The 13,884-nt window shown below is 37.0% G+C and overlaps 1 protein-coding gene across 1 annotated transcript in view; it reads right to left on the reverse strand.

Annotated features, from left to right (window-relative positions):
- ITFG1 (integrin alpha FG-GAP repeat containing 1) overlaps nucleotides 1-13,884 on the reverse strand; it is a 232,780-nt gene that overhangs the window by 6,074 nt on the left and 212,822 nt on the right. Inside the window, exons 15-16 of the mRNA XM_027092142.1 lie at nucleotides 3,204-3,328; nucleotides 2,557-2,639 (exon numbers count right to left, since the gene is read on the reverse strand). Of these exons, the coding sequence (XP_026947943.1) occupies nucleotides 2,557-2,639; nucleotides 3,204-3,328 (208 nt within the window). The remainder of the gene's footprint in view (nucleotides 1-2,556; nucleotides 2,640-3,203; nucleotides 3,329-13,884) is intronic.

Genomic DNA, 13,884 nt, shown 5'->3' on the forward strand with positions numbered 1-13,884 from the left:
AACCACTGCGCCACCAGGGAAGCCTATAACTGTTTTTATTGATATCTTATTTCAAGCATAATGCTGTAATAAAGTTGTTTTCTTAAGTAGTTTGGTTCTAAAGCCCATAAATCCACCATAAAATACCTCCAGGGGTGTGCTGGTAAACTGGCTCTCGGGGGGGGAAAAAACCCCTGAGTGGCACTTGCCAATTTTCATGGTGTAAACAGTCCCATCATAGCTGATTTTAACGTGATCTCCCTGAACAGAAGTGGAAAGAGATGCACACAATCAGCTCATGAGGTGGCATGAGCTGGTTCTAGCAAACCATCTAAAAATTTAATAAAGGACAATACAACCTGCACTTGTTATTTGTTGTCTTTTTGATGATGGCCATTCTGACAGGTGTGAGGTGATATCTCATTGTGGTTTCGATTTGCATTTCCCTGATGATTAGTGATGCTGAGCATCTTTTCATGTGCCTTTTGGCTACCTGTATGTCTTCTTTGGAAAAAATGTCTATTCAGATCCTCTGCCCATTTTTTAATAGATACAGTATGGGGATTCCTCAGAAAATTAAAAATAGAACTACCATATGATCCAGCAATTCTACTTCTGAGTATTTGCCCAGAGAAAATGAAAACATCAATTAGAAAAGATACACGCACCCCTATGTTCACTGTGCCATTATTTACAACAGTCAAGGTAATGGAAGCAACCTAAGTGCCCAGCAATAGATGAAGGGATAAAGAAGATGTGAGTGCTCTCCCTCTCTCTCCCCCCCTCTCTCTCTACACACACACACACACACACACACACACATTTATACATATACACATACACACAATGGAATATTGCTTGGCTATAAAAAAGAATGAAATCTTGCCATTTGCCATTTGTAACAACATGGATGGACCTAGAGAGTATCATGCTAAGTGAAAAAAGTCAAACAGAGAAAGACAAATACTGTATGCTTTCACTTATATGTGGAATCTGGAAAACAAGACAAATGAACAAACATAACAAAACAGAAACAGAGTTATAGATACAGAAAATAAACAGGTGGTTGCCAGAGGGGAGAGGGATGAGGGGAGGAGACAAATGGGTGAGGGCGATTGAGAGGTACAAACTTCCAGCTGCAAAGTAAATGAGTCACGGGTATGAAATGTACAGTGTGGGGAATATAGTCAATAATTATGTAATATCTTTGGCAACAGATTGTAACCAGACTTAACCATGGTGATCATTTTGAAGTGTTTATAAACATCAAATCACTATGTTGTGTAACAGGAACTAACATAGTATTATAGGTCAGTTATATTTCCAAAAAAAAGTCATAGAAAAAGAGATCAGATTTGTGGTTACCAGAGGTGGGAGGTGGGATGTGGGAGGGGGAATTGGATGAAAACAGTCAAAAGGTACAAACTTTGAATTATAAGATAAATAAGTACTAGGGGTGTAATGCACAACACGACAAACAGAATTAACACTGCCATATGTTGTATATGAAATTTGTTAAGAGAGTAAATCCTAAGAGTTCTCATCACAAGGAAAAACGTATTTTTTTCTGTTTCTTTAATTTTGTATCTATGTGAGAAAATGGATGTTCACTAAACTTACTGTGATAATCATTTTTTGATGTATGTAAGTTAAATCATTATGCTGTATACCTTAAACTTACACAGTGCTGTATGTCAATTATATCACAACAAAACTGGAAGAAGAAAAAAGAACAGTACAGGCTGTATTTTGAGAAGAAATGTAATAAGCCACTAGTTACATTTTAATAGCTTATTTTTTCATATTGACATGAGAGTAGCCTTAAGAACAAGTTATATTTTTCCCAATGAAATTTAAATGTTAATGAATACCTTCACCACCTGCTTTTTGAAATAATGGAATCAACCTAGTAATTTAAAGAAAACAAACAGAGATAAAGATTTAGAATTAAATGCTATATTATACAAGGAACATGTTTTGCTAATAAGGATAAAAATACCTACTGTTCACTATATGCTGGGTACTATATGCTGGGTACTGTGTTAAGCATATTTCATCCTCATTCTTGTAAGGTAGGTATTTTATCTCCCAATTTCTACAGAGCAGAAATTGACCCTCAGAGAGAACAAAGGACTAGCTTCCAATCTCAGTCAGCTAGCAGTGGATCCGAGTTTCTAGCCTGGGTCCGCTGAACTTCAAAATTTGTGCCTAACAACTGTGGGATATATACCACTTCTCAAAGCATTTGCTAAAAAAGATCATTGCTTATAAAGTTCAGCAGCCTGAAATTTTAGAATTTATGGCCAGTAAACTGAAGACCAGTTTATTTAAGCAGAATATGTATAAGTCCCTAGTTAGTTAACCTGCTGTTTTTCTAATAAGGTTTAGTTTGTTCTTCGTGAAAAATGTCAGGGACCTTTTGTGTAGGTATGTTTAGGCATTTAAAGTTTGCTGTAAGCAAATTAAGTCATGACACTCATGGGAACACAGCAGGAATAGAGAAAGTTTTTAAAAGATATAACTATGATTCAGAGTTGACAGTATTTTTACCAAATTCAGTTCAAGCAAGGACATTACCTTCGAGGAACATCGTGAGGATATGGAATGACAATTAGCTGAGAATTTGGAATGATTGCGGTCCATTCTTGTTTCCGTATAGACTGGAAAAAGAATTTAAGAACATTTAACATTCAGTACACTTTAAAGACACAATAATTATTCTAAATAAATAAGAAAAAGCTTAAGTACTCTTTGATTAACTGAAATCCTAGGTATGGATTAAGCTGAATTTACATATATTAGGCCCCAAATAGGACTCCTATCGGCAAAAATTTCTCCATCTTTTCAGGGAAGGATTATATTTCTGTCTCATGGATTCATTAATTTATTGAACACACTTATGTAGCAGGCACTGTTCAAGGTGCTATGAATAAATGCTGCTTTGGAGCTAAAATTCAAGTTGAGGTAGAGTCTGACAATAAACAAAATAAAAATATTTGGTATGTTAGATGGTGAAAATGATAAGGAGAAAAAGCAGGGAGGAGGAGGGGCAGGAAGTCTTAAGGTTTATTTCTTCAAATTATAATGTGCTCTGTGTAAGATAAGCTTTGATTGGTCACTACCAATGAATTTTAAAAATTCTTTAAATGGAATAAAAATATTTTAATTCAAATATTTGAATAATAAATATTTAAAAATAGATTAATTATAATTTTTTTACTCACCTTCTCTCCAGATGGACGGGGAATACCAACATAAAGATGATCAAGAAAATTTGCACTTCGACCTAAACCAAGTACATTGTATGGCAGTTGGAGAGCTAAATGTGCCGACTGGCTAAGTTGTCCAGCTAAATTTATTAAAAGAAAGAAAAAAGAACAATACATCTTTGGAGACATTGCTCTCATCAAACACTAAAATGATAAATGTTACAAGTTTAGGTGCTAGAACTTATCTTTAAGCATAAAAAGGTGAAATGAAATGCCCAGTTCATTATATTAATGATTCATTTTTTAAACAGTAAGAGAGATAATTCACATCTCATAAACATCACCTATTTAAAGTATACAGTTAAGTGGTTTTGAGTATATTCAAAAAGGTGTTGAGCTGTAAGCACAATCATATTTTAAAACATTTTCATCACCCAAAAAAGAAACTCCATACCCATTAGCAGTTATTCCTATTTCTAAGCCCTACACTTCCAGATACAGGTAACCACTAATCTACTTTCTTTATAGATTTGCCTATCCTGGAGATTCATATAAATGCAATCAAGCAATGTGTGCTCTTTTTATGAATAATGCTGCTGTAAACATTCACATACAAGTTTCTGTGTCAACTTATGTTTTCCGAAATGGCTGTATCATTCTACATTCCCAACATTAATAGTTGAGGGTTCCAATTTTTCCAAATTCTAACACTTTTTTTTTTTTTTTTTTGGTATGCGGGCCTCTCACTGTTGTGGCCTCTCCCGTTGCAGAGCACAGGCTCCAGATGCGCAGGCTCAGCGGCCATGGCTCACCGGCCCAGCCGCTCCGTGGCATGTGGGATCTCCTCGGACTGGGGCACGAACCCATGTCCCCTGCATTGGCAGGTGGACTCTCAACAACTGCGCCACCAGGGAAGCCCTGTCTAACTTTTTGATCATAGCCATTCTAGTGGTTATGAACTGGTATGTCATTGTGGCTTTCATTTACATTTACCTAATAACTAATGATGTTGAGCTTTCTTTTCATGTGCTTATTGGCCATTTTTGTAGCTTCCTTTTTAGGTCTTAAGGTTGGTAGCGAGTGGTCTCTTCTTTCATTCTGGATTTTAGTAATTTGAGTCTTCTCTTTTTCTTGATCAGTCTAGCTAAAGGTTTGTACATTTTGTTAATCTTTAAAAAACCCAAATTTTGGTTCAACTGGTTTTTCTCTATGATTTTCTACTCCCTACTTATTTCCTCTCACTATGTCCTGTCTTCTGCTTGCTTTGGGTTTAGTTTGCTGTTTTTTTTCTAGCTTCTTGAGGTAGAAAGTTAGGTTATTGATTTCAGGTTGTTGTTATTCCTTAATATAGGCATTTGCAACAATAAATTTTCCTCTAAGAACTGTTTTTCCCTCTAAGAACTCCATATATTTTGGAAGGTTGTGTTTCTGTTTTCATTCACCTAAAGTATTTTCTTAGTTTCTCTTGTGATTTCTTCTTTGACCCATTGGGTTTTTAGGACTGTGTTGTTTCATTTCCAGATATTTTTGAATTTCTAAATTGTTATTGATTTCTAATTATCATCCCGTTGCAGTTGGGGAACATACTTGGGATGATTTCAATATTTTTAATTTATTGAGGCTTGTTTTATGACCTAGCATATGGTCTGTCTTGGAGAATGTTCCATGTGTGCTTGAGAAGAATGCATATTCTGCCGTTGTTGGGTGGAGTGTTCTATACAAGTCTGTTAGGTTTAGTTGGTTTATAGTGTCATTATCTCTTCTTTATTGATTTTTTTGCTAAGTTGTTTGATACATTACTGAAAGTATTAAAATTGGGGTAATAAAGCCTCCAATTTCTCTCTTCATGTATCTTGGGGGCTCTGTTGTTAGGTGTGTATGTCTTTGTAGTTGTTACATCTTCCACATGGATTGACCTTTTTTATTATCATTATAAAATGTCCTTCTTTGTCTCTAGTAACAATTTTTGTCTTAAAGCCCTAGTTTTATCTGATATTAGAATGGTCACTCCAGCTCTCCTTTGGTTACTCTTTGCATGGTATAATTTACACCCCCCCTTTTTAAAATTTCAACTTATTTGTATCGTTGAATCTAAAGTGTTTCTCTTGCAGATAGCACCTAGTTGAGTCATATTATATTAGCCATTCTGCCAATCTCTCTGCCTTTTGATAGGAGTGTTTATTCCATTTACATTCAATGTAATTACTGATAAGGTAGGACTTTTGCCTGCCATTGCTATCGGTTTTCTATATGTCTTTTTAATTGTTCTGTTCCTCCATTGCTGCTTTAATTCCATAGTTTCTTTTATTATATATTTTCTGAGCTATTTTCTTAGTGGTTGCCTGTGGATTGCAATTAGCATATTAACTTAACAAAATAACAATACCTAGCACATACAACTTTCCTCCAAAATCCTCCCTCCCTTGTAATACTGTTATTATACAAATTATATTTTTATATATTATCAGCCCGTTGACACAAATTTATAATTATTACTTTATGTAGTTGTTCCGTAAATCACCTAGGAAATAAGAGGAACTATTTGACAGAAATACATAAACCATATTTTATACTTATCTATAGTTTTACAGGTGTTTTTTACTTGTTTGTGTGGATTCAAGTTATTGTCTAGTAGTCCTCTCAGTTCAGCCTTAAGGGCTCCCTTTAGTATTCTTTTTATTTTTTTCTTTTTTTTGCGGTACGCGGGCCTCTCACTGTTGTGGCATCTCCCGTTGCGGAGCACAGGCTCCAGACGTGCAGGCTCAGTGGCCATGGCTCATGGACCCAGCCGCCCTGCGGCATGTGGGATCTTCCCGGACCAGGGCACGAACCCGTGTCCCCTGCATTGGCAGGCAGACTCTCAACCACTGCGCCACCAGGGAAGCCCAAGTGTGAACTCTTTGAGTTACTCTGAGTTTGTTGAGTTTCTATGTGCAGATTAGTGTTTTTCATCATATTTGGATGGTTTCAGCCATTCTTTCTTTAGATATACATTCTGCCCCTTTCTTTATCTCTTTTTCTTCTAAGATTCGCTTTATGCATATGATGGTATGATTGATGGTGGCTCCACAGGTTCTGAGGTTGTTCATTTTTCTTTCTGTATACTCTCAATTGACCTATATTCAAGTTTGCTGATTCTTTTGCCAGCTCAAATCTGTTGTTGAGCACTCTACAGAATTTTTCATTTCAGTTACTGTACTTTCAACTCCAGAATTTCCATTTGATTCTTAAAATGATCTTTACTTCTTCACTTATATCTTCTATTAGTGGGACACAGTTGTAATACTTACCTTTAGTTTTTTAATCCTAGTTTCCTTTAGGTCTTTGAACATGTTTATAATAGCCAATTTATAAGTTCTGTTAACTAAGTCCAACACCACTGGGCACATTTTCCATTGTTTGCTTTTTTAAAAAAAATGTGTATGTGGCATACTTTCCTGTTTCTTTGCATGTTTTATAGTGTTTTTTGGTTGTTGTTGGAAAGTGGACTTCTTAGATAATATAACAGCTATGGTATCTCCCTCTAAGGGTTTGATGGTCTTTCTTTTTGATATTGTTGTTGCTCATTTGTTTAGTGACTTTCCTAGATGGATTCTATAGATTCTGTATTCCCTACAGTGCCTGCCACAAAGTTCTTTTATTTTCTTATTTTTAAAGTTCTTGTTCTAAGCCTGGTTTCCGAGGAGGCATACATGGCTCCGTATAACTCAGTGGTCAGCTAATGATTGGCCATTAGATTTCCTTAAATATCTTGTCTGCATATCTTCCAAACTTTGTCAGTGGGATTTGTGTGTGAAGATATGCCTTCAAACTTCAGGCACTTTACAAGATAGTCTTACCTTTCATTTCTTGCTTGAGCAGAGCCTCGAGGCAGCACACTCAAGCTAAGTATCTGAATGAGGTATTTTCCTTTCTAGGCATGTTCTTAGCCATGTAAGATGTCCAAGAATATATTTTAGCCTTTCAAAGTTGCCTGTGGCTGTCTGGTGCCTCAGGGCTTCCTTTTATGTTTTGGCCAGGCTCTTGCTCACTACACCTGGGATTTTTCCAACAGACTGTTGTTTTGGGTAATGTCTTGGAGGAATAGGGCTTTTCTTTTTCCTGCTGGGTTGAACTCTGAGTCAAATCAAATAGCCCCAACATCCTGAGAAGGGATTTTCCAAGGAGTTGCTAGTTTAGACGCATATTGACAGTGCTATAGAGATGGGAATTTTAATGGACTCCAAAGTTCCATCCCGTCCAGTGACTGTGAGGCTACTAGCTATTCATGGCTGCTGCACCATTCAGCAGAGAGGGGAGGTGGGATGTAAACAGCCCCAAGTTAAAATGCCACGGACTCTGTTGTCTTAAGTATCAGGAGTTCCTCTTGGATAGACAATGCTCAGAACATTCTGTGGCTTTGGTTAATTTCCAGAGTTCTGAAATGGTTAATGTTAGTTGTTAGGCCAGTACTTTTTGTTTGTTTGTCTGTTTGTTTTATGGGGAGGGAGGGGACAGCAGGTTCATGAAGTCCTCACACTGACATTCCAAAAATCAATCTCTCCCTATCATGGTTCACTTTAAAAGACGGTATTTATTTGCTAGGTATTTGCTACATAATTAAACAGAATATTTAAATATTAACAGGGTTAGGGACTTCCCTGGAGGTCCAGGGCTGGGACTCTGCACTCCCAGTGCGGAGGGCCCAGGTTCAATCCCTGGTCACGGAACTAGATCCCACATGCCGCAACTAAAAGGTCCTGCCCATGGTGACAAGGATCCCACGTGCTGCAACTGAGATCTGGCACAGCCAAATTAAAAAAAAAAAAATTACAGGGTTAGTTAATACCTAAACATTTTAATATTCAGTGGGACTCTGCTAAACATCTACTAATGTTACCCAGATATATGACATCATTGGAAAGTATATATACCTGATTTTTTATACAATTCTTACATTAGTAAGAGAAAAGTATAATGAAAAGGAACACTGAATTTAGGGATAGGTGCTCTTAATACAGTTAAACTATGTATGTAAAACTGTAAAGCTGCATGGGCTACAGAATTAGTTTGTCTCATAGACTTGTGCTGATTGAATGATAATGCTTAAAAGAGTGCCTAAGAGACAGTAAATGTTGTTAAACTAAATGTTAAATATGGCAGAAGCAAGAACTACAATCCTGCAGCCTGTGGAACAAAAACCACATTCACAGAAAGACAGAAAAGACGAAAAGGCAGAGGGCTATGTACCAGATGAAGGAACAAGATAAAACCCCAGAAAAACAACTAAATGAAGTGGAGATAGGCAACCTTCCAGAAAAAGAATTCAGAATAATGATAGTGAAGATGATCCAGGACCTTGAAAAAACAACGGAGACAAAGATTGAGAAAATGCAAGAAATGTTTAACAAAGACCTAGAAGAGTTAAAGAACAAACAAACAGCGATGAACAATACAGTAACTGAAATGAAAACTACACTAGAAGGAACCAATACCAGAATAACTGAGGCAGAGGAACGGATATGTGACCTAGAAGACAGAATGGTGGAATTCACTGCTGCAGAACAAAACAAAGAATGAAAAGAAATGAAGACAGCCTAAGAGACCTCTGGGACAACATTAAATGCAACAACACTTGCATTATAGGGGTCGTAGAAGGAGAAGAGAGAGAGAAAGGACCTGAGAAAATATTTGAAGTGATTATAGTCGAAAACTTCCCTAACATGGGAAAGGAAATAGCCACCCAAGTCCAGGAAGTGCAGCGAGCCCCATACAGGATAAACCTAAGGAGAAACATGCCGAGACACATAGTAATCAAATTGGCAAAAATTAAAGACAAAGAAAAATTATTGAAAGCAGCAAGGGAAAAAGGACAAATAACATACAAGGGAACTCCCATAAGGTTAACAGCTGATTTCTCAGCAGAAACTCTGCAAGCCAGAAAGGAGTGGCATGATATACTTAAAGTGATGAAAGGGAAGAACCTACAACCAAGATTACTCTACCTGGCAAGGATCTCATTCAGATTCGATGGAGAAATCAAAAGCTTTACAGACAAGCAAAAGCTAAGAGAATTCAGCACCACCAAACCAGCTCTATAACAAATGATAAAGGAACTTCTCTGAGTGGGAAACAACAGAGAAGAAAAGGACCTACAAAAACAAACCCAGAACAATTAAGAAAATGGTCATAGGAACATACGTATCGATAATTACCTTAAACGTGAATGGATTAAATGCTCCAACCAAAAGACATAGGCTTGCTGAATGGATAAAAAAACAAGATCCATATATATGCTGTCTACAAGAGACCCACTTCAGACCTAGGGACACATACAGACTGAAAGTGAGGGGACGGAAAAAAGATATTCCATGCAAATGGAAATCAAAAGGAAGTTGGAGTAGCAATACTCATATCAGTAAAACAGACTTTAAAATAAAGAATGTTACAAGAGACAAGGAAGGACACTACATAATGATCAAGGGATCAATCCAAGAAGAATATATAACAATTATAAATATATATGCACCCAACACAGGAGCACCTCAATACATAAGGCAACTGCTAACAGCTATAAAAGAGGAAATCAACAGTAACACAATAATAGTGGTGGACTTTAACACTTCACTTACACCAATGGACAGATCATGCAAAATGAAAATAAATAAGGAAACAGAAGCTTTAAATGACACAAAAGACCAGATAGATTTAATGATATTTATAGGACATTCCATCCAAAAACAGCAGATTACACTTTCTTCTCAAGTGCGCATGGAACATTCTCCAGGATAGATCGCATCCTGGGTCACAAATCAAGCCTCAGTAAATTTAAGAAAATTGAAATCATATCAAGCATCTTTTCTGACCACAACACTATCAGATTAGAAATGAATTACAAGGAAAAAAACACAAACACGTGGAGGCTAAACAATACGTTACTACATAACCAAGAGATCACTGAAGAAATCGAAGAGGAAATCAGAAAATACCTAGAGATAAATGACAATGAAAACACGATGATCCAAAACCTATGAGATGCAGCAAAAGCAGTTCTAAGAGGGAAGTTTATAGCTATACAAGCTTACCTCAAGAAACAAGAAAAATCTCAAATAAACAACCTAACCTTACACCTAAAGGAACTAGAGAAAGAACAAACAAAACCCAAAGTTAGCAGAAGAAATCATAAAGATCAGAGCAGAAATAAATGAAATAGAAACAAAGAAAACAATAGCAAAGATCAATAAAACTAAAAGCTGGTTCTTTGAGAAGATAAACAAAATTGATAAACCATTAGCCAGACTCATCAAGAAAAAGAGGGAGAGGACTTAAATCAATAAAATTAGAAATGCAAAAGGAGAAGTTACAACAGACACGGCAGAAATACAAAGCATCCTAAGAGACTACTACAAGCAACTCTATGCCAATAAAATGGACAACCTGGAAGAAATGGACAAATTCTTAGAAAGGTATAACCTTCGAAGACTGAACCAGGAAGAAATAGAAAATATGAACAGAACAATCACAAGTAATGAAATTGAAACTGTGATGAAAAATCTTCCAACAAACAAAAGTCCAGGACCAGATGGCTTCACAGGTGAATTCTATGAAACATTTAGAGAAGAGCTAACACCCATCCTTCTCAAACTCTTCCAAAAAATTGCAGAGGAAGGAACACTCCGAAACTCATTCTATGAGGCCACCATCACCCTGATACCAAAACCAGACAAAGATACTACAAAAATAGAAAATTACAGAACAATATCACTGATGAATATAGATGCAAAAATCCTCAATAAAATACTAGCAAACAGAAACCAACAACACATTAAAAGGATCATACACCATGATCAAGTGGGATTTATCCCAGAGATGCAAGGATTCTTCAATACATGCAAATCAATCAATGTGATACACCATACAAACAAATTGAAGAATAAAAACCATATGATCATCTCAAGAGATGCAGAAAAAGCTTTTGACAAAATTCAACACCGATTTATGATAAAAACTCTCCAGAAAGTGGGTATAGAGGGAACCTACCTCAACATAATAAAGGCCATATACGACAAACCCACAGCAAACATCATTCTCAATGGTGAAAAACTGAAAGCATTTCCTCTAAGATCAGGAACAAGACAAGGATGTCCACTCTCACCACTATTATTCAACATAGTTTTGGAAGTCCTAGACACGGCAATAAGAAAAAGAAATAAAAGGAATACAAATTGGAAAAGAAGTAAAGCTGTCACTGTTTGCAGATGACGTGATACTATATATAGAGAATCCTAAAGATGCCACCAGAAAAGTACTAGACCTAATCAATGAATCTGGTAAAGTTGCAGGATACAAAATTAATGCACAGGAATCTCTTGCATTCCTATACACTAATGATGAAAAATCTGAAAGAGAAATTAAGGAAATACTCCCATTTACCACTGCAACAAAAAGAATAAAATACCTAGGAATAAACCTACCTAGGGAGACAAAAGACCTGCATGCAGAAAACTATAAGACACTGATGAAAGAAATTAAAGATGATATCAACAGATGGAGAGATATACCATGTTCTTGGATTGGAAGAATCAATATTGTGAAAATGACTATACTACCCAAAGCAATCTACAGATTCAATGCAATCCCTATCAAATTACCAATGGCATTTTTTTTTTTTTTTGCGTTATGTGGGCCTCTCACTGTCGTGGCCTCTCTCGTTGCGGAGCACAGGCTCCGGACATGCTGGCTCAGCGGCCATGGCTTATGGGCCTAGCCGCTCTGTGGCATGTGGGATCTTCCTGTACCAGGGCACGAACCCGTGTCCCCTGCATCGGCAGGTGGACTCTCAACCACTGCGCCACCAGGGAAGCCCACCAATGGCATTTTTAACAGAACTAAAACAAAAAGTCTTAATATTTGTATGGAGACACAAAAGACCCCGAATAGCCAAAGCAGTCTTGAGGGAAAAAAATGGAGCTGGAGGAATCAGACTCCCTGACTTCAGACTATACTACAAAGCTACAGTAATCAAGACAGTATCGTACTGGCACAGAAACAGAAATATAGATCAATGGAACAGGATAGAAAGCCCAGAGATAAACTCATGCACCTATGGTCAACTAATCTATGACAAAGGAGGCAAGGATATACAATGGAGAAATAAGTGGTGCTGGGAAAACTGGACAACTTCATGTAAAAGGATGAAATTAGAACACTCCCTGACACCATGCACAAAAATAAACTCAAAATGGATTAGAGACCTAAATATAAGACCGGGCACTATGAAACTCTTAGAAGAAAACATAGGAAGAATAGTCTTTGGCATAAATCACAGCAAGATATTTTTTGATCCCCTTCTAGAGTAATGGAAATAAAACCAAAAATAAACAAATGGGACCTAATGAAACTTGAAAGCTTTTGCACAGCAAAGGAAACCTAGACGAAAAGACAACCCTCAGAATGCGAGAAAATATTTGCAAATGAATCCTCGGACAAAGGATTAATCTCCAAAATATATAAACAGCTCATGTAGCTCAATAATAAAAAAACAAACAACCCAATCCAAAAATGGGCAGAAGACCTAAATAGACTTTTCTCCGAAGACGACATACAGATGGCCAAGAAGCACATGAAAAGCTGCTCAACATCACTAATTATTAGAGAAATGCAAATCAAAATTACAATGAGGTATCACCTCACACCAGTTAGAATGGGCATCATCAGAAAATCTACAAACAACAAATGCTGGAGAGGGTGTGGAGAAAAGGGAACCCTCTTTCACTGTTGGTGGGAATGTAAATTGATACAGCCACTATGCAGAACAGTATGGAGGCTCCTTAAAAAACTAAAAATAGAATTACCATATGACCCAGCAATCCCACTACTGGGCATATACCCAGAGAAAACCATAATTCAGAAAGACATATGCACCCCAATGTTCACTGCAGCACTATTTACAATGGCCAGGTCATGGAAGCAACCTAAATGCCCATCGACAGACGAATGGATAAAGAAGATGTGGTACATATATACGATGGAATATTACTCAGCCACAAAAAGGAACGAAATTGGGTCATTTGTAGAGACATGGATGGATCTAGAGACTGTCATACAGAGTGAAGTAAGTCAGAAAGAGAAAAACAAATATCGTATATTAACACATATATGTGGAACCTAGGAAATGGTACAGATGAACCAGTTTGCAGAGCAGAAATTGAGATACAGGAGTAGAGAACAAACGTATAGACACTAAGGGGGGAAAGCAGTGGGGGGTGGGGGGGTGGTGTGATGTATTGGGAGACTGGGATTGACATGTATTCACTGATGTGTATAAAATGGATGACTAATGAGAAAAAAGAAAAAAGTTAACAACAAAAAAACCCCAGAGCTCCTGATTTTTCTTCCAATACCTGCTCCATTTCAGTTATGGCAACTCCATCTTTCTACTTGCTCTGGCCAGTAACACTACAGTTACAGTACTTTTTTCCCCTCATATCCTCTACCCAGTCTGCCAAAAAATCAAATATATATCCACAATCCCAAAATATCCACAATCCCAACATTTCTACCTGCATGACTATTACCGTGGTCAAAGCCACCATCATTTCAAGCCATAATTATTTTACTAGCTTTCTAATTAGGTTCCCTGCTTTAGCTCTTGCTCTTCCTATAGTCTACTGTTTTACTCAGTTTACACTCCATGCCCTCATTTAACTCAGATTTC

Source organism: Aethalodelphis obliquidens, unplaced genomic scaffold (assembly GCF_003676395.1).
Source record: "Aethalodelphis obliquidens isolate GAN/ISIS:26980383/991018 unplaced genomic scaffold, ASM367639v1 scaffold75, whole genome shotgun sequence".
NCBI classification, from domain to species: Eukaryota; Metazoa; Chordata; class Mammalia; order Artiodactyla; family Delphinidae; genus Aethalodelphis; species Aethalodelphis obliquidens.